Source organism: Gordionus sp. m RMFG-2023, chromosome 2 (genome assembly GCF_954871325.1).
Source record: "Gordionus sp. m RMFG-2023 chromosome 2, tfGorSpeb1-WG-v2, whole genome shotgun sequence".
NCBI classification, from domain to species: domain Eukaryota; kingdom Metazoa; phylum Nematomorpha; class Gordioida; order Chordodea; family Parachordodidae; genus Gordionus; species Gordionus sp. m RMFG-2023.
In genome coordinates, this window is record NC_088776.1 from 15,320,881 (window position 1) to 15,342,966 (window position 22,086).

At 25.7% G+C, this 22,086-nt stretch overlaps 2 protein-coding genes across 2 annotated transcripts; one reads left to right on the forward strand and one right to left on the reverse strand.

Moving 5' to 3' along the window:
- The first annotated feature begins 377 nt into the window (after positions 1-377).
- LOC135924922 (uncharacterized protein F21D5.5-like) lies at positions 378-9,991 on the forward strand. Its single transcript, XM_065460055.1, has 6 exons — positions 378-771; positions 813-1,032; positions 1,177-1,442; positions 2,135-2,309; positions 6,878-7,154; positions 9,607-9,991. Exons 1-6 carry the CDS (start codon positions 424-426, stop codon positions 9,719-9,721), a joined length of 1,401 nt encoding a protein of 466 aa, XP_065316127.1. The 5' UTR covers positions 378-423; the 3' UTR covers positions 9,722-9,991.
- Positions 9,761-20,991, reverse strand: LOC135924920 (telomerase-binding protein EST1A-like). Its single transcript, XM_065460052.1, has 7 exons — positions 20,900-20,991; positions 18,442-20,841; positions 18,253-18,396; positions 18,006-18,210; positions 17,851-17,958; positions 10,693-11,301; positions 9,761-9,975 (listed from the first exon to the last, which is right to left on the reverse strand). The coding sequence occupies exons 2-7, from the start codon at positions 20,641-20,643 to the stop codon at positions 9,884-9,886; spliced, it is 3,360 nt and encodes a 1,119-aa protein (XP_065316124.1). The 5' UTR covers positions 20,644-20,841; positions 20,900-20,991; the 3' UTR covers positions 9,761-9,883.
- Positions 20,992-22,086: the final 1,095 nt, after the last annotated feature.

The window sequence follows — 22,086 nt, forward strand, 5'->3', positions numbered from 1 at the left end:
TGCCATTAATTTATAAGTTTTTAAAAAATATTAGCACCAAATATTGACATTTTACAAATGATGCTCAAGAATTTTTATATAAACGTCAATAAATTCAAATAGAAGTTTTAAATATAATTATGATTGCTTTTTAGGAACACAATTATGAATTTTTTTTATTTTAATACTTTATTTTTATACTCTTTTAATATTATAGTGCTTAATTATGATAGAAATTTAATATAAATATTTATTATATAAAAAAAATTATTTGACATCCTTTTCCAATAACGGATAATGTCATTATCCTTTTCAGATTAATTATTAAAAATTAATTGATGTTTATCGTTTCAATAATATTGGCGGCCATGTTTTAAAATTCAAATTTGAAGGGATTTTCTGCCAATCGGTGATCAATCTTTAAAATAATTTAAATTTTTTACCATGATATCAAACAAAAAAAGAAAAATAAAGATTGAACCAAAATCTATTAAAAAATTACAAACTCAGGATATAACATCATTTTTTAATAATTCAAGTACTGTCAATGAAAAATGGATTATAAAAGATTCATTATTAATCTATCAAACAGACCATATGCCTCCATCTGACAAGGTGGCCTGCTTTGACCTGGATGGCACAGTAATAACCACAAAATCTGGGAAAGTGTTTCCTAAGGATGAACATGATTGGAAAATTAATAGTTTAGATGCTACTAACACTGATAAATTTATATCAAAATTGAATATATTATATGAAGAAGGCTATAAAATTGTTATTTTTACTAACCAAGTTAGATAATTGTCTATATATTTATTTTAAGGATTATATAGAAAGGATTGCTGATGAATAAAAAAGGAATTTCTGTAGATTCATTTAAAAGGAAAATTGAATCCATTCTAAAGCATATATTTAAAGAAAATCCTTGCATAGTTTTTGTATCCCTGTCAAATGATTATTATAGAAAACCTCTTATTGGTATGTGGAATTATTTACAAAATAATTGTAATGATAATGTAACCATTGATCGATCAAAATCATTTTATGTTGGAGGTAATTAACATTGAAAAAATTAGTACCTTTAATTTTTTATTTATCTAAATTTTCCATGGTATAAAATTATACAAAATATATTGATTGATATTAATTATCTATATATTTCTGCTTATATATTGTATATTATTGTTTTCAATAAAGATGCAGCAGGAAGAGACTCTTACACTTTCATGCATCAAACAGTAAAAAAAGATTTTTCTTGTTGTGATAGACTTTTTGCTATTAACATAGGATTAGAAAATTTTTACACTCCAGAAGAATATTTCCATGAACAAAGTCATAATGTCCCATATCACTTACCTTCATTTAATCCTAAAGCATTTCTATCCACTTTTGATAAAACTTTAGATCAAAACACGCTTTTACTTTCTCCTCCTGATGCTCAATTAGTTTCAACTAACAAAGAAGTTTTATTAATTTTTTAAAAAAGTGATTAAATTTATGAAAATGACTATATAGTATATTAGCATAATGCCATGACTTTCTGGGGAGGGGTAACCACCCCTATAAATTTTAAAGGCCTTAAGTGTGATATTTGCAGCCTCTGATTTACATTTTTTGAAATAATTTTGTCTTTTAAATGCTTCTTTTTTTTCTTAAATAATCATGATTTAAATTATTAACTACTTTTTTAAAATTGTTCATAGTGTGTATTCATTTTGTGTAGGCAGGTGGGTGTTGTGTAAGGGGGTGATTTTTATTAGCTTAAAATGATATTTACAAAAACTTGCTAATTTACCAGAGGGATTTCCCTGTCCTTCTTGTCTACAACTGTGCCACATAATAAATCTTAACTAGATCTTTTTTCACATATTTTTGAGCTGGACTGGGTAAATTGTGCAAATATTTTTAAAAGTTAGGTCAAAGTTCTTTAAATGTTTTTTAATTACAAATTTTATTTTGCTTTCCCTCATACAAAACTATTATGGTCCAGGCAACCTATACAAGATATATTTAATGGGCCTGACCAAATGATTAGACACTTCTATGGGCCACTTTTGACTGTAGTCAATATATTAAAATATATTAAATATGACTTTATTTAGATTTTAAAAATTTATTTATTTATAAAAATCCATTTTTTTCAAAAAAAAATTAGATGGTAATGATGGTAGGATTCCCTGCTTCAGGAAAAAGCTTCTTTGTTCAAAAATATTTTGAATGTCAAAATGAAAAGTCTCATAAATATATTAGAGTCAATATGGATACACTTAAATCAAAAGCAAAGTGTGAAAAGTTTTGCAAGGAAATATTGTCAACTAACAAAATTTTTGGTAAGGTACTTATTAGAGGTCTGCATTGGGCAGGTTCTTGGACCAAAAGCCCGCCCATTCCTATGTTTTAAAAAAATTTAACCTGCCCGCCTCCCACCCATAGTTTTTTAAAAAATATATACCTGCTCATTTGTCTAAAATTCCTTACCTGCCCACCCGCTTATTAGACTCCGCCCACCTGCCCATTCTTGAAAAAATTTTTGAATTTTCTTTTAATTTATATAAATTATTTTTTATTTTTTTAGATATATTTTCTTTATTCATAATAAAATTTTAAAATAAAAATTATGTTATAAAAAATAAAATTTATATATTGTAAAATAAAAATGAAAAGGGCAATTATAAAGATAAACAATTATTACTAAAATAAAATAATACAATGCAGATTGCAAACCCAAAAAAAGGAAACTTTAAGAGAAAAGTTTTATAACATTCCCATAAAAGGAAATTTTTAAAAGATCTAAATGTTTATTTATTCTAAGAAAAATGTTTATTACATAATATAGTTAGGTAAATGTTCTTCACTTAAAAAAAACGATCTGTACAATAAAAAAAGAAATATTGTTATAGATCATTTAAACAATTATTTTTTTTAGTGTTTTTGAACAAAAATTTTAAATTTCCTTAATCCGCCCGCCATTGTTTAAATTTCTTAACCCGCCCGCCCATATTTTCAAATTTTTTTTAACCCACCCACCTGCCCATTTTTGAAAAATTATTTACCGAAACCCCGCCCAATGCAGACCTCTAGTACTTATTCTCTTTAAACAAATTTTATCGCATAAAAAATAGAGTTGACCAAACTTATAAAAGATATTTTAGTTAATTGGGCCTCTTATTTCATAAAAATTTCTTTCATCACACCATGTATTATTTTAAAAATAAGATATTTTCGCGTTCTCTTTATGCCATAAAAGTAATTTCGGAACGTTCCAAAACTCGTTCCTAAAAAAATATTAATCTTATTAATATAAAATTTTTTCATTCCCCTATGATCTAGCTTAATTATTACATTTATGGACTTTTAAATTTAATTTAAAAAAAATGTTTTTACAATCTTATAATTAGAAATATAATAAGTGATATTATAAATATTATTATATCTATTAAATTAAAATTATCATACTATTAGTAACTTTCCCGGAATCGCCATACATTGTTTATTTCATATTTTGTAATAAATAAAATAAAAATATCAATAAGTTTTTGCTTAATATTAGAAAATACACACAAAAATAAACATAATTATATTGTCAAAAAATATTTTTTAAAAATGTTCTATGATTTTTTATAATGTTCAAAGATCAAACTTTTTGAAGTAAAGACATCTTTTTATGAAATTATTGTAACCCCTTAGTATGAATTGGTACATAGAACCATTTGCAACAACCTTGATGAATGCCTAGAACTGATACTAACATTTAAACCATGATTCCATTGTGACTATCTTTGTCTTAATTAAAATTTCACCCAAATTTCAGGGGTCTGTTTAAAAAGCTTTATTGATCGATTCGATAAAGATTACCAAATTATCTCATTAAAAAGGGAGAAGGAAGATTCATTCTGATTAGAGTGTCGAATTTAACTCTTAAAACCGAACCTATATAATTTGGTATTTTTATTTAACATGAACCGAACTTCTTTTTTTAAAAATTAAAAACAGTTAACCGAACCTTTATAAGCTCCAACCATTTAAATAGGTTTTTTATATATCTAAATAATATAATTTAAAAAAATGTATTTTTTTAAATATTGTTATCATTACATTTATACCTAGGCTTTATTTTTTGAGAATTTATTTTTAAAACTATCTCAGTGTTGTGCAGATTTGATAGAAAATATTCTATATTTTTAATCTCTTTGCAAATAAAAAAAATATGGATGTTTCCCATCTGGTAATGATATATGACGTTAGATCACTTGCTAAACAACAACTAAAATTTATTATAATGCAATAAACCTATATTTTTAATATATTAATGGAATAATCTGATGGGTCCGATCTATTATACCCCCCCCCCCCCCCAAGGACTGAACCACCAAGTTGGGCTTAGAAAGAAACATGACCATTGCTGGATGCTGACCCAGAATGTGTTACACGTGCTCAACCAACTAGGACACAGACGCTATTCGAAAACATCAAATTTTTTGGTATATAAGGATAAAATTACAACGCTATCTAATATTTTGATAAAACATAAAAAATCATTAACGTTTAACGCTATGCACCATTACTCCTTTCCATCTGCCAAACACTATATGTAAGTATATACTATATAATGTGCATTTTTAGACTATTATGGATTAGTTATGTAAATATTATATAAGATATTACTGATAACTTATGATAACAAAAAGTATAGCAATTATTTTTTATCTCTCTTAAAATGCACGGATGAAATAAAGAAACCTATAGTACATTTTGCCAATTTTCTTAAGATCAAAGGAAAAAACATCAATATTTATTCGCTTATTGGAAAAGAAGAATTAGAGCAACCCGAAGTTTATATATTAGCCACAATAGCCAAGTCTGTCCTACAGGTTTCGGTCGAAAGAGCATTTTCAGAATTGAAATATATTCTATCGCCACAGAACAAGAATTGGAAAATTTTATGTTATAATCATAATTATATATATAAATAAAAATTGATAATAATTTTGCGTTAATTTTAAACGCGGTTTTATTATCCATAGTATTCTCTATAAACTTGCGGAGGTACCATTTGCGTGGCCGGCCCGGATTTTTTAAAAATATATTATATTTATTTTTAATTTTTATAGTTAACTTTGGCAATTTAAAAATTCGGCCCAGCCCTGATATTTTTTTTAAAAAAATTTAGGCCCGACTCGGATATTTTAAAAAAGAAAATTTTTAGGCCCGACTTGGGTATATTTAAAAAATTAGAATACGAGTCGGACCGTGTACCCGGGCTTAAGGCCGGGCCTGCAGGACTCTGATATTTATAATAAAATAGTAGGAATGTGCTATTAATATTGGATCGGAGCTGTGTTTCGCATTTTTAATAAATATATGATCGGTTCGATATTTTTATATAAGTTTATGTTAATAATAAATTACTAAAAGGAACAAAAATTTAATTTATTCGTTATGTTTAAAAAAAATTGAATTTTAAGTATAGCCAAAAAATCGAATTTTAAGTATAGCCAAAAATTTGATATTCTTTTTTTTATATTATTTATAATAAGAAATGGATTTAAACACATTTAACGAGTCATATTTAGATAGTGTTGTAAAATGGCTAAATTTAGCCGATTTTTAAAAACGGTTAAATTTCCCAAGCTTGGAAATTTTGCCTATTGATGACAAAAAAATCTGAACATTTATTGGCGAAATTTCGAGACTTAGATAAAATATTTTCGCTAAAATCTTGATATCTGCTTTTATAAATAGGCTAAATAGAACCATTTAACAACATTATTCACCAATAAAAATTGTCAATATTTTAAATGAAATGATTAGTTTATTGAGAATAAAAAAACGACACTGATTCAAATATGGATGATAAGTAAAAATCTATTAATATAGATATCAGTTTTCTAGTCAATCTGTGAGAAAGCTATGGATCGGCACAGCCCTAAAAATGGGATAAAAAATATTTATAGCTTATATATATGGGTTATGGATCCGCAAAAAGTAGACAAAGCTTAAACGGACTTCGGCCCTAGCCTTTTTTTAAAATAAATCGGTTCGGGCTAAGCCTAATATTAAAAAAAAATCGGGCTGGGTTTAAATTTTGAATTATAGTATCACTAAATTTTGTGAAATAAAATATATTTTTTTAAATTTTAATTTGTTTGTAGAATACGTTTTACAATTAAAAATATACACAAAACTAGACGCCATATATCATCTATCTTGGGTATTTTATTAATATAATGTCTATTAAATTATATATATAAAAATACAGAAGGTAATAATAAAAAAAATTATTTATATGAATTCGGTTCGGGCAAATAATTTTTATCATTATTACGATCGGGCTGTGTTGGACAAATTTTCGAGCCAGCCCGAGCTTGAAAAATAAGCCCGATGCAGATTAATATGGGTATCATATTGTTCTGAACCTTTATTTAAAAGTTTTGCCTGAACTGAGCATAAACCTTTATAAAATCAAATTCCCTAACTTATATATTAAAAGGTTTGACATTTTGATTGTCTAAAAAAACCATGAAATTCCCCCAAAAAATGTGATTACGTTTATGTCTTATTGATTATAAGATAACTCTTACATTATATTAAGATATTATTCTTCCATTAATGAAAATTCAGCCGATTAAAAAAAATTTGTTTGACTTGTAAGGCTATGAAAAATTGTATTTCTCTTTTACACTAAACTAGTCTTGTAATAGCCGTTATCACTATAGAATTTTTGGATAAAATTTTACTGATTTATTCTTTGTTATATTTAGGTCGTAAAATAAATATATATAATAGTTTAATAAAATTTTTAATTGGTCCATTATACCCTCCAGGAAGCTAAAGAGTAAAAAGATGGCTTTTGGTTTAATTTAAAATGATATTCTTTTTAATTTATTTTTAATTAAAGCCGAAACAGAACTGACTTCCATGATAGTTGATAACACTAACCCGGACATAGCCAGTAGAAAATCTTTTATAGATATCGCCAAAAATTACAAAATTCCTGTCAGGTGTTTTTGGATAGACACTCCCTTCGAACAGTGTCTTCATAACGAAAAATACAGGCGATTATTGCAACTACCCAATTTTGCACATATAAACGAAAAGACAAACGGAAATTATGGCAATACAACTTTGGACAAACAACATTCTAGTGTTCCGGAGTTAGTTTTTAGAAAATATAGGTAGGTTAAAAAAATGTTTATATCTTTTTTAATTAGCATAAGGTCTGTAGATTGTTAATATTAGCTGACATATCGAGGTATAAGCCTATACATTCTAATTTTATAAGAATCTAAAAATTTTTATACCGTCTTGCCAAACTTGATCTATGAATAATAGAACCGTTATGAATTGTGGAAGAATCGAAAATGGGTTATTAACCGAGTTGTTAAGAGATACTTTTCAAATGGATCTAAATACAGATTTTTCTTATACTTAATATAAGATTCTATTGTTAAGGTTCAAATTTCAAAGTTGAGCTAAAAAATTTATTGAGCTGATATCGCATCTTATACAAATATATATAAATAAAATAATAATTGTTAGATTTTAATAATAAAACATTACAATTTTTATCATTAATGTACTACTGTTTATCTCTAACAAAATTTGATGAGTCAAAACTTGTATCAATATATCTAATATTAAATTATTTTATTTCTTTTCAGAGATTGTCTAGAAATATTGATCTAAAATTTATATTTTTTAAACTAATATAAATAAAATAAATTTTAATATAAAATTTATCATGTTGTAGTTATCTATTGTGCAAATAAAATATATCTGGTTTGTGTAATATAAACTCGGACATATTATTAAATGAATTTAATTCAAATATTATTTTTAATATAAAAAACGTAAAATAAAATATCAAAATGCATCTAAAAATATCAGAGTTGTTAAAGTATCTAGATATAAAGACGTGGTATCTGTATTTAGATAGATTTTTGATCAAAGTACCTGTATCTAGATATTATTTTAGATATATCTGTATCTGTTTTTAGATACTTTTTAAGATACATTTTGATATACTTTTATTTAACGCTTTTTTATATTATAAAAAAATACTTGAATGCTAAATTTATTTTATTTCATATGAGCATTTAAATATATATTTATATATTAAAAAATATTAAGACTACTATAATAAAAAATTATATATATATAAAATATTAAGACTACTATAATAAAAAATTATATATATATAAAATATTAAAAGTTTTATATAAAAAAAATATGTCAGAGTTTATCAATAAGCCAGGCAAATTTTGATATTACAATGCAACTCAAGGAATTTGCCATTTTTATTTTCAATGTAATTTTATTATAATACTAATTTAAAATTTTATTTTTTATTAATGTTAATAATGATGAAGAGGAAAAAGTAATAATCAATGAAGTATCAACAACTTCAGACATTGTTTTACCATGGCCAATTTATAGAACATATTTGGAAATAAAATCTCAAAATAAAGAAAACAAATCTCTGATAGTAAAATGTTTGCTATATCTACCAAAAAATAAGAAAATTTCAGTTATTACCTCAACTTGCAACATTGTAAAACATTTAAGGGTATAAGATACTAAATAAATGTTTACAATTATAATGTTAAATTTTAAGAGTAAAAATCAAACACTGTTAATGAAAAAAACAATTAATACATTGATTAGTTGATGAATTATCAATGTTTACAATTCATTGTAAACGAATAATTTAATATCCGATTTTTTTCAGTACACCACAGCAGCAAATATGATTGTTAATAATCATTTAAATTTTGATACTTAACAAATTTTAAATAATTTTTTCAAAAATTAATTTCGAGATTTTAGTATATTTAAAGAATATCCTGATATAAAATTGTTATTCATAAAAAATACCACAATCCCTTCAAGCGCCCTGGTAGAAAGACTTTTTAGTGTAGCCAAAAATGTCTTTACAGATAAACAAGGAAGCCTTAATGACCATAATTTTGAAAATATTTTATTACTGAAATCTAATAATTATTTATAATCATTTAATCATATATTATATTAAAATCTAAAATTATTTTTGTTATATTTTGATAAATGCGAGGGTCAATAAATTTTTTAGCTCATTTCATGCATTTTCACAATAGGATTCTAATTTAGGTTTAGCCAAAGCTTATATAAGAGTATAATAAAAATTGTATCTGTATCTAGATAACTTTTTAGACGATGTATCTGTATCTAGATCCATTTAAAAAGTATTTTTTAACAACTCTGAAAAATATATGCACTATATCTCTAAAATAGTATCTAGATGTATATATCTTTTTTATATAAGTGTATACTATAGAAACCACATTTTTGTATCTAGATATTTTAACAACTCCGTTTATTAATAAAGATTATTAACAGATCTGGAAATATACATATGAATAATTTCGAAAATAATTCATTTAAAAGAATAAACGACGAATAATTTTTTCATTATTCATATTAATAATTCGTTTTATATATATTTCGAATTATAATTTTTCGACGCTTTAAAATAGGTTTATATTTATATATTAGAACCCTGCATCTAATCTATTTCTATAAACCAAGTTTGAACAAACTTTTACTTCTCCTTTTTAAAAATTAACATACATTGAAAAAAAAAATTCTTAGAACCAAATTTCAAGAACCTACTCTGGAAGAAGGCTTTAAAGAAATTATTAAAGTTAATTTTATTCCAATTTTTCAAAATGATTCTCAAAGGACATTATACAGTCAATATTTATGAAATCGCATGTATTTTGATATACTTAACCATTTATTATAAATTATTTCAAGTACATTAAAACATATTTTTTTTATTTTTCTATTGTTATAAAAATAAGACAATTAATAGCTTATCATTAATTCAAATTTAAGACAACAATAAACGCATTTTGTTGTAATAAAATTAAAAAGGAATTTCTGCCCATTTCATAAAATGTCCAATCGAACAGGTAGGAATAAACATTACGTGGGATTTGATTTTTAGGTTTTGATCATCTATAATTTATATAAAATATAAGCATCATATAATATAATCTTATTAAAATATTCATAATAAAATATGGTTTTATTTTTGATCAGCTCTAAATAATAATACAATCATGTTTTTAAAATTGTGGGTTATTTATTCGATTTTTAACCTTTGAACGTCTCATGTTTTATTTTGACATATAATATAATTAAATATTTTAAATTTTATAAAGCCAATAGATATAATTTGACATCATAGAATATAAATACTTTCGTATTTTATTAAAATTATTAACTAATGTTTTATTTTTAAATTTGATCCAAAAAGGTTTTCATAATTTTATCTTTACCATTTTATTGAAAATGTAATATATATTTATATTATAACCAATATAGAAGGTGTTTTAGAGATTTACATAATAAATAGATATTTGTATTTTTTTTGTGTTACACTATACCTGATGATGTCAAATTCCATCATCATTTTTTTACCTGTGTAATTAAAAATGAAAATTGAAAAAAATTTTGGGCATCTATGGAGTGTATAAATGAATAATTTATAGAAATTTTTTTTTTAATTATTAAAAAGTTGGGCGCCAAAGGGTTAATTCAAAATCAGCTTAACTTTATGTTTGACGATTTAAATTGATCTCTTTTTTTTACTATAAAACTAACATTTCGATTATTTTATTCATTTAAGTTCAAGATCCTGTAATAAGATATAAAAAATATATAAATTTTAACCCGTAAAAAACACCAGGCTTCTGTGAATAAATTTCAGGTAACGTTTGTCGTATTTTTTATGAGGCAATGTTGTTGGGGGTTTGGTAGCCTTGAGCTTGCTTACTAATTTGCGGCAACTATTAAGTATAATATCGTCGTTCTTAGTGGAATAACCTTTTTGAAGACCAAATTTGGTTTTAGAACTGAATAAATCTTTTTTTATAAATTTCTCTTCCATATTATTTTTGATTTTGTGATGATCGTAATCTTTCGTTTTCGTCTTAGATTTGTTAAGTGGACGATTATTGTAGTCTCGTTTAAAGTGTTTTTCAGTGTTATGGGGAAGGTTCTTGCTGTTGCATTTTTTAGGCAATAATTTAGGAGATATATCTTTCATGTTATCACGAAAATCAGAATCTATAATATCAAATTCATTGGATGATGTTAAAGAATCATTATCGGAAGAAAATGATGAACCGTCTGATGCCTCGTTACGATATTTGAGAGAATCCATCAAGTTGCCCTGACTAGTGAGCACATTCAGGTTAGGAATTTTAAGTGAAAGGTTTGTATGAATGAAATTGAGCGCTATTCTAGAGCATTGTGCTCTGTGTTTTTGGAATGGATCGGCTTATGTTTTGATAAAATTGTTATATATTTTTTTTAAAGTACATTTATCCGTTAATATTTAAAACATTTATGTTTTATAAATATCAGATCGGCTCGATTAATATTTAGGAATATCAGTTATAGCCTATATCGTTAAATTGGCTGATCCAGTATATAAAATAGAAAAATTTTAAGACATTATCATTTTATGATTGAATTATGGAAATTAAGAAATACTATATAAATATTATTCCTTAATTGGAATAGCCTATTTGTTTTTTATTTTATTGAATGCTATTGGTTTATTTTTATATTATTTATTAGCTAAGCGTCGTTAAATGCAGATCAGCTGGACCCGCCATTTTGGTAACCCATATAGAAATTATTCTCATGTTAAAAACTACTATTAAATGGATAACTTGCTTCCTTATTATCTCGATGATCAGGCAATTCTTTAATAAAGTTTGCGTGAGACAGGAATAAATTGGCCTCTCGTTTAAAATTTTTAATAATGATGGGTAATCAAAATGGTGTCTCCAGCTGTTTTCATTGATGTACACTTTATTATATTCAATGTCAATTTGGTTTGTGGTTGACATTGTTATTTATTATTTGCAATATTAAAGTTGGTTAGAAATTTTAGTTAATATTATTTTGCAAGTGTTGGAACATGGAATCCAAAATCGAAAAATATGATTTGATCCTGAATTACAGCATGTGATAATAACCAGGCTGTTAATTTTTGACAATTTTACCGTAAATTTATATATATATATCGGATTCAGAGATCTAAATTTTAGATATGGCTGGAATTTGAAAAAAAAATTATTATTTCATTTTCAAGAGCAATCCAGATTTTCATTTTTGATTATTTAACCTAATTTTTAAAATTTTGCAAATTGTTTCTAGGCGAAATTGAAAATATAGGCATGAATATTAAACATTCAATTGTAATATTTTCCAACATTTCTCACTGCTTAATTGATATAAATTAATCCGACACGACTTTTGGGGTCTCGGGTTTGAATCTGATATTTTTTTTCGTATAAATTAAAATTTTATAACAAAAAATGCTGGAAATTAGCAAAGATTGCTTGAAATTCATTAAGTACTCTCTACATATGTTAGAATCAGGGTTGGCAAGTCAATCAATTGACCGGAGGAGTATTTAGCCTGGTCAAATACTCTAAAAAAAAATTTTTTTTAATTAAACATATGTTTAAATAAGAAAAAACGATATAAATACATGTGATCACAATGTTGCGTATTTATTGGGTCCCAATATCAAGAGGAGCATCTTACTAGTAGTGAATTCAATGAAGTATATGATATAATTCAAGAATTAGCCATTTTACAAGGTGATGACCAAAACATTTTAAGTGATATAATTAATTTCAGAATCAAAAGCATGTTTAATAGCAAATTATGTGGAAAACAGTGATTTCCATAAGAAACAATCAATTCCGACCTCAATTTAATAGATTAAACTTTGCCCACCATGCCCATTAAGAGACTAACAATTCCTAGTTCTACTTCTTTGGAAACAAATAGGTCGATTTAAGCTAATATTCTTAGGAAAATAGAAATCGAAAGATCTCGACATCTGGAAAATTGATTAAAAAATATTAAAGAAAGTGATAATATTGAATATGAAACAGAACAAGACTGCTACAGAGAGCTAAACATTAGTTATTGAATGACAATGAATTTAAAAAATTAATATTATAGATTCATTTTATTATTATATTCAAAATAAAGTTAATATTGATTAAAAAAACATATATTTGAATTTGACCATATTTGATCGGTCAAATATGCACAACTCTGGTTAGAATACATTTTGGGCCAAATTAGATTTTTAAAATCGTTCTTGATAAATAATTTAAAATTGAGGGATATTCCAATGAGACACATAACACTATCCAAGGTCAAATGGTTCGAAAAAAAATTTTACCAATATTGAATAAAATTTTTTTAGCTTAATTAGAAAAATTAATTTTGCGAATCAAAAAGTAAAATCATAATATACAAATTAGGTTGCTTTTTTGTTAAAATGGAGTAACATTTCCCCTTGCGAAAACTGCTTGAATTTTGGGGGTAGATATTGAATGAAAGTGTCGTATTAATATTTTTTTGAGAAATGCCATAAATCATTTTTAATAATTCCCCAAATATTATCTATTGGATTTAAGTCAAGAGTATATGCAAGTCATTACCATTACTGTAATAATCGTTTTCTTGTTAGAGAATAAATTCCCCATATGGAGGCTACCATATTTTGAGTGATTTAATAATAGATTCTAATAAATCCCATATCCTTGAGCTTGATGGGAAAGTCTTATTCATAATAACTAAATCTCGCTTTTGTGTTCTTTTACCCATATTACTTTAGGATTGTTGAAACAATAGAATTCCACTAAGTGGTTATTTCATTTAAACTTGAATGCCTACATTCATCCTCTAAGTCCATCACGAAAATATAATTTTTTAGTTTTAACTAAATATCTTCCCTTTTTGCATGTAGAATCGTTTGCTTTAGGATTCAGATTTTATTTTTTTTATAATGTCCAGAATCAAAAGTAATTAATAATCGAAAAAATTTCCCATTGGAAATTTCTTTATCATGTTCTTTCAGAATAAACCTTTTTTGATTTATAGAAGTAGGAATTATATCCATTATCCAATAAAAATTTTAAAAACTAAATATCCTTTATATAATAAAAGCTGCCACATTTTGTGAAAAAATGCACCAATACCAGGAGTTGGAATCGAAATCGCGAATAACACAATATTTGAACATATGTCGCAGCACCTTACCACCATCCCCCACGAGTAATGCTGCAAAATCGCTTTACTCAAGCCGACTCTAAAACGGCTTAGCCAAGTTTAAAGCAGAAAAAATCGACCAACCTGTGAGCGCAAGCCGAAAAATAAGGCTCAACCATGGAGCGCGAGTCAAAAAAATCGGCTAAACCTTGGATTTCAAGCCTAAAAAATAGGCTTACCTTGGAGCTCAAGCAGAAAAATTCAGCTCAGCCATCTCGAAATCTATGTATTGCTCAAAATTGAAACTTAATAAATCCCGAACGAAATTTTTTTTATTTGTCCCGAAAATAATTCCAATATGTGTTAAAATAAAATATTACTTTGTTTTCCCCCTTTATTGTATAATGACACTCATTTCACTGTAATATGAGGACGGTAATTTTATTTCATTTCATCCTTTTCAACTTAAAATTATCAATGTTAGAAGATGTCAACAATTCAAGGAGATCATCATTATGTCTTTAAATAATATAATTTTTATACATGATAATTATAAAATTATGAAATCGATTTTGGATTTATAATGAGTTTTCTATTAAATAAATATTAAAAATTATGCCGAAATATTAAAAAAAAATTATGTTATAAAAATTTATATCTGAGCCGATTTTGTTGACGGCGGCTAAAAATCGGCGTGCCGCCGGCCGTCGATTAGATTTTTGAAAATTGCGCAGGCCGCCGATAGTTTCGTCGGCGCACAGGTCTAAGGATAGGTATTATTTTCCATAGGAATTTTAAACAAAACAGAAAAATATAATAAATTTATAAAAACGCAAAATTATGCTTACCATAGAAATTTAAAATAGAAACACTATACCATCCTTATTTTTCAACAGTCAAATATAATATAAAAGTATAATTATCTATTAAATTCCAATTTTGAGTGATAATACATAAATTTCGAGTTCAAGCCTGAGCCAGTTTTTTCGGCTCGCGCTCGAAGGCTGAGTCGATTTTTTCGACTTGGGCTCTAAGGTTGAAGAGATTTTTTCTGTTTGCGCTCAAAGGTTGAGCCGATTTTTTAGCCTTGCGCTGCTTGAGCCGATTTTTCCGGCTCGCACTCCAAGTTCGGCCGATTTAAGGCTGAGCCGGCTTAAGCGGAGCGATTTTGCATCACTACTCACGAGTTCTTATGAATGACGCATTTTTTTCTATTTATTTCAGAGACCTGCAGGGCCCGGCCAGGCCCCGGGTAGTATTTTAATTTTTTTAAATTTACCCGGGCCTGGCCGTGCCTGAAAATTTTTTTAAAAAGATATCCGGGCCGGGCCGCATATTAAATCGCCATTATTGGCTCTAAAAAACAAAAATAAATAAAATATATTTTAAAAAAATCCGGGCCGAGCCTGAAAATTTTTTTAAAAAAAACCCCGGACAGGGTCGGAAAAATTTTTTTAAAAAAATCCGGGGGCCTTACAAATGGTACCTCTGCCGGTCTGATTTATTTTCATTTCTAAAAATAATTTTAAAAGTTGAGTAGTCTGTTGTATCCACAACTAGAAAACGAAACGTTTTAATCACGTGATTAATATTATGTTATGTATTTTAGTAGATGAATAAGAAATCTTTAAATTTTAAATCAATATTTTAAATGCATTATGATTTTTTTCAAACTTTATTAGTTTACAACTACCATGAATATTACTAATGTTTTTAAATCATTAAATTTTTATTGCTGAAAAACGATCTGATGAAAAATTTAATCACAAAAGTCGCGTTTTATTGCTTTCTCTACAATATCCAGATTTTTTAAAAGATTTATCAAATTTAGACAAGATATCATCTAAAGATGTTGAGTATAATTCTTGCCTATTGAAAATTGAATCCTGTTTAAGCATTCTAAACTCATGTTTTTCAGAGTTAAAAATTACTATTATATCTACTTATAATATATTTTATACACTGTTTGATTTCATCGTGAAAGATTTTTTATACATATATTGATTATATAAGATTTTTAACAAAAATGATTTTGGAATTATAAATAAAATTTGATCATAAATTCAGTTTAAGCATTCTCAACTTCATTTTCAGATATCATAATCTTTGATGATTTTATATTTGAGCAAAATGAATAGAAATCAGAGTTATGATTGAACAGTAGGTATTCTAGTAAAGTCCAAACAGGTATCAAAAAAATTAATGTTACACTCTACCTTTTTTAAACATACTTTTGTATGATGATAGAGTGTATACCCTGGCTGCAAAATGTTTTCCTAATAAATTATATATTAGAAATAAACCTTCAATGAATGGTAATATTTCATCCCAAACAAAATTTATATATTATCTCCAAATATAGATAATAGATTTGAAAAAAGTGTATTGGGAAAATAAGCAAGTATATAGGAAATATGAAAATATCCATAAAATAATCTTTTATAAAGGTATTATACATTTTAATAAATTTTAATAAATTTTAATTCAGAAAAGTAGGTCTAAGATTATTGGCAATAAATTCCTAATGCTTAAAAATCCTGCATCATTCTCAGTTTTTGAAATATTTGATACCTGCCTTTTTGGTAAAATTTTTATATTTCTTCTCTTTTTATATGACTACAAATGTGAGTGTAGTATTAATGCTTATTATAAGATAAGAAATTTTCTGATTCTTCCGGAATTTAATAAGGGATAAATTTCAGATTCACTCATCATACTTGACAGGCTTTCTGCTCGCTAATATAAAATATAGACAGCATATACTTATTAGAGACAACGTTAAAAACTATTTTAATTTTTACTTTCATCAAAAATTTAATATAAAATTTTCTAAAATTGTTGGGTCAATTATAATGTTCTAGATCCATTTTTTCCAATTGTTTAGAAGGATGTTTTAAAAATGTACATAGTCCATTTTTAACAAATAAAGAAGTAGAAATTTTTTATTTACCTGATACATAAGGTGTAGAATGATATCTAAGCAACAGCTTACCTGAAATAATATTCTCAGAAAACTTCATTTTATACCTTTGAAAAAATAAAAAAAAAATTAATTTCATCTTCAATAAATAAGTTGAAAATGTTCTGTATCCATAAAACGTATTATAAAAAGTAATTAATAATGTAATATTTTCCAAAATAAATAATATAATATTAATATAAAAAAATCTTAATTATTTTGTCAAATTCTTATTTTGGATATGAATCAATATAACAATAAAGGGTAAATTTATTGAAAAATCCATTCTACCATAGAAAATTAAAATAACGACCCAACAATGTCTATTTTTTAAATTTTTGACTTGCAAAAAAGTTGGAAATCATTTGATTTGGGTGGTATATTGTGATAAGTTCAGAATAATTAAATTGAGAGAAATCTATTTAACTTTGGGGAATATATTGAGTTCAAGTTCATAATAATTAGGAAAGGGTTGAAAGTATGAAGATTGTGTTGCGAATGTTAATCAGTTTTGGGTAATTTTATTTAAAAATATATTAATGATTAAAATTTGTTGATTAATGTAAAGTTATAGATATTTGTTGTATCGGCTTTAAAGCAATAGATATATTATATGATAGATTAAAATTATGTATATATTGTGTCATAATAATAAAAAAAATATCTTAAGTGATGAACATTGTTTCTATAAATCACAACAATCACTTTGTAATACTGTATTGTTAAAAGTTGATAATTATTGAATAACATTTGTATTAGCTCTATTAAAATGAACAAATGATTAAAGTGATTATTTCCTTTGACCAAGAGAAAGTAAAATTTAAATTAGTAAAAAAAAGAAATACCATTAAGTTGAGCATCGGCATTAGATAATTTCTCCAATTCACTCACTACAATTAAAGGTATCAGGATTGTATATTTATTCTCGAGAATCAAACAATTATCTGTACCATCTATTAAATATATTTTTAAAGAAGAAAAAAATAAATATATTATTTACCAAGGTTATTCTGTTTGAAGATCAATATAGATTTCAAAGCTTCAATGTGATCAATCATGCAGTTTGTGTCGCATACTAAATATTTGGGTTTAATTTCAAATATTGTGTGTTTTGAACCAGAAATTTTAAGTTTTTCAATGATCTGATCTAGGATATTCTTTTTAGTATTTTTATCATTAAGATTCATTGCCAAATTACTTTGGACCTAAAAAAGAGAAAGATTAAACATATTATCCTTAGTGTTTACAGAATTTTCATATAGTATATTAGTTGAAATTGAGCCTTGGTGCTTTGTTGATGACAAATCTTTGAAACATACATACTGGCCTTTATTGTCAACTTTCATAAATGGTGGGTTTAATTTCAGCAATATTTTGGTATAATCAATAATCTATGTATAAAAAAATAAAGCATGATTTAGTGATAAACAATTTACCTTCTTCACTCTAAAAGTTGTATCAGAATCTGATAAGGTTTCAATATTTGGGTGTGATTTATTGATCCTATTAGGATTTTTCATATATTCCAAGGGTGGAAAACCTCTAAACAAAACTTCCTCTAGATTAGGTGCTATAATGCATAACTCTTTATTATTGTTATTGATATCTTTATAATTTTGGTGCAAATTTAATAATTGAGCTAGGTTTAATAGAAAGTCCTTATCATATTGAATTATAGAATTGGGTAATGGATTCCAACAGGTGTTATAGGCCATCCAACCTATCCAGACTGTTATATAAGGTAGTAAGTATTTATCAGATGATGCCTCTAATGTATGATTATGTTGTATTTTTATGTTTGAATTGCAGCCATTACCTTGTAAATAAACCTTGCACACCTTTGCAAACATGGTAAAAGATATGAGTAAACATTTTTCTTGTATAAGAGACATGTTAGAATTTCCCTTCATTTGATGACTATGATGGGTAGCCAAATTAAAGTATTTATCTACAGTGAAAAGATTTATAGCTAATATTTGTAGCAAGTGTAGAGGATTTGAAAAAAAACTTGGTTTGATTATAATTTTATCTCCTGATTCAGGGTAGTCTAATGATTGAGAATTTTTTGGGTCAATAGTATATATCATAAGAATTTCAAAATAGCTCAACATACATGATAAGATGGTGTCAAATTCATCCAAATCTGTTTGGTTGTATATTTTTCCATGTAAAGTTATGAATAAGATGATAAAATATTTTAGGGACAAATTCAAAATGTCTTTATTTTGATTTAAGGAAGTTTTAGGGCCAATACTTTCTGTGACCTTATGCAGAGGTGATAACATCTGACTTTGTAAATAGACAGCACGGGTGAGGTACTTAAGGTAATATTTGTCATCAGGCATTTCATCAAAATTACACCCAAAATAGTTGATCCAAATTTCAGTTTTGTTTTTTGTTAGAAGAGTGTCAATCATGTCAACATTTTTTTCTATTGTATTATTACCCAGAGATCTTAATTTTTCAAGTTTAAAATATGGTTGTATATTAAATGAATTGTATTTTTGCCTGGCATCTTCAAAGAGAGCTAGAAGACTATGATGTGATGTATCGGAATCTTGAGAAATCAAGATATGAGAACGAATAAAATAATAGAGAGTATCAAATGGCATATTCATTTTATGTGAAAGAATGCCTAATTGATTATAAGCATGACTATTCTCTGGTTGTAATTGTATGGCACAATTATAGCAACTAAATGCAGTATTAACTGTATTGATGTCAAAAGATTTATGATACATCATTGTCGATGTAACTGATTTGTTATACATGGATTCCAGATATCTGGCCAAATCTCCTTGTGAAATGCAAAACCAATAGAATATTTGCAGGTATAAATTTTCCAATTTTGGATTAAGTATTGAATTATGGTTTAGCAAGTTAATGATACCTTTAACATTTTCACCATGAATTTTTTTTAACATAAATGATGTATTGCTTTGATCTATTTCATCTTTAAATGTGTTATAGATATAATCTTTATATTGGAATTTATATTTGTTAATGAAAGTTTCCATAATTTTTTTATAGAAATGAATATTTTTGTAAATAAATATCTCTTTAAGTTGAATAAGTTTAAGGGCCATTTTATCGACTATATCTTTATGAGTAGAGATATCATTTAATTTTATACCATCAAATGTTTTAAGAAAATCTTCATATTTAATTAAAACATTATGACATATATATTTCCAATAAATTCTTTCACAAAAGTATTTTTGATAAATGTTGATATCCTGTGTTAATATTTCAATAAGTAAAAATTGTGCTGGTTTCATACATTCAATTTCAAATTCATGTAGGAAATGAGAAATAAATTCCAGTTTGTCATCTTTGGATTTTGAATAGTTTAAACTTATTGATTTATATTTTTTTATTGTAACACATTTTGCTATGTAAATAAACTTATTTAATTTATACATTGAACTATTCAAATTGTTAATTGGATCATCGTAATTATTATTCTTTTTGAAAATTGATATTGATGGCAATACTGGATTTTCCTCTCTTCTTTTCTTGTTTTTTAAAATACTAATAACCCCATTATCCTTAATACCAATTGGGGCTCTTTTACTAGGATCAAAAATATAATCGTCAATGGATATATCCAAATTTTCTTTATTATTGTTATGATGCATCTTAATATTAGTGATGCACTTAAGTCCAACTTGGCTTTATCGATCTTACATCAGAGATTACACATGGACATCGATATATACGACATATGAAAATTTTCTTTTAATGATATGTACATAAAATATTATATCTTTTCTCTTCTTCTTTTCCTTCACTATTTCCATTACCTTCACCCTTTTGTAACAAGGTTTTCTTAATTTCTATATATATATATATATATATTATAATAAATAACAAAGAATTATAAAAAATTCTTACTTTTCAATTCTTGCTCGAGAACAATGGCATTAATATTATAGATTAATCTCGAGAATGATTTAAATGAGTGAATGACTGGCTTAATATCGGAGATTTGCCTAAAGATAGTTAGTCATTTGATCGTAAATTCGTTCGATTTTCTGATTGGCTTATCTAATAGCTAAATTAATATTATATTTTAAATATTGCTAAAAAATCATTTTGAATATGATATATTATATAAATATATAAATCGAATTATTACCTGTTCATATTAATAATGATGTCGTCCATTTTGATCTTAGGACGAAGATACGATTAAAATCTTACTATAAAAGAAGGCTGCATTCTTAGTTGAGTCGGATCCGTTTTTTACATCCATTCCATCAAAAGTCAATCTGATTAAAAATGATATAAATGTTCATAGTACGTCCGTTCCGATGCTTTCCATCTTAAAAACGGATCCGGCAAATTTTAAAGTCAAAATAATTTGACTTTTTGATCCGACAAATGTTTAAAGATCGTAACGACATATAACATTTACTAAAATTTTTATACCAAACAAGGTGGATGCTCAGAAAATAAATTTAATGTATTTAATCGATAGTGTAAAAGAATGTAAATATATATTATAAAATGTAGGATGATTATAAAAGATTCAAACAAGAAAAACTATTTTGTGGTAATCTAGCTTTGCAGTTTGGTCAACCAGATATTAAAACTTCATAATATAATACATGATATCCATAAGTGCTCCTATTTATAATAAATTTAATTCAAATTTTTAATTTAAATAAGTGAGAATAGTCTATCATATTTTACTATTCCATTTGTCTCCTCTTTTTCTATCTTCAAGCCCTTAATAAAAATAACTAAATAGGAATTTTTTTAATTATAATTTTATAGTATCCTAAAAATATTAATACTATCTGTTGTTATATTGTATTAATACTATATTATCTCATGTAGATATTTAGATAAAAAGAAAATTAAGCGTATTATTTTTTTCTAAAATTTGGTTATTACAATGATGATCAATATCTTTCAATAATTATTTATGGATCAAACTTAATTTTTTAATTAAATTGAGCACTTTCAATAATTGGACAAACAATATGATAATTTATTTACCTCTATTTTATATTTTTTAGGTGATGATTTAAATACAAGATGCAATAAGCTAAGAGATTATCTGAATAAAGAATATA

Bases quoted from the DNA above. Each gene is read 5' to 3' on its own strand.
- LOC135924922 (XM_065460055.1), top strand. From the start codon at position 424: ATGATATCAAACAAAAAAAGAAAAATAAAGATTGAACCAAAATCTATT. The intron at 1,443-2,134 runs GTTTTATTAATT...AAAAAAAATTAG, and splicing joins TAGTTTCAACTAACAAAGAA to ATGGTAATGATGGTAGGATT. The intron at 2,310-6,877 runs GTAAGGTACTTA...TTTTAATTAAAG, and splicing joins GTCAACTAACAAAATTTTTG to CCGAAACAGAACTGACTTCC.
- LOC135924920 (XM_065460052.1), bottom strand. From the start codon at position 20,643: ATGCATCATAACAATAATAAAGAAAATTTGGATATATCCATTGACGAT. The intron at 18,397-18,441 runs GTAAATTGTTTA...TTTTATACATAG, and splicing joins CAACTTTTAGAGTGAAGAAG to ATTATTGATTATACCAAAAT. The intron at 18,211-18,252 runs GTAAACACTAAG...TCTCTTTTTTAG, and splicing joins ATATACTATATGAAAATTCT to GTCCAAAGTAATTTGGCAAT.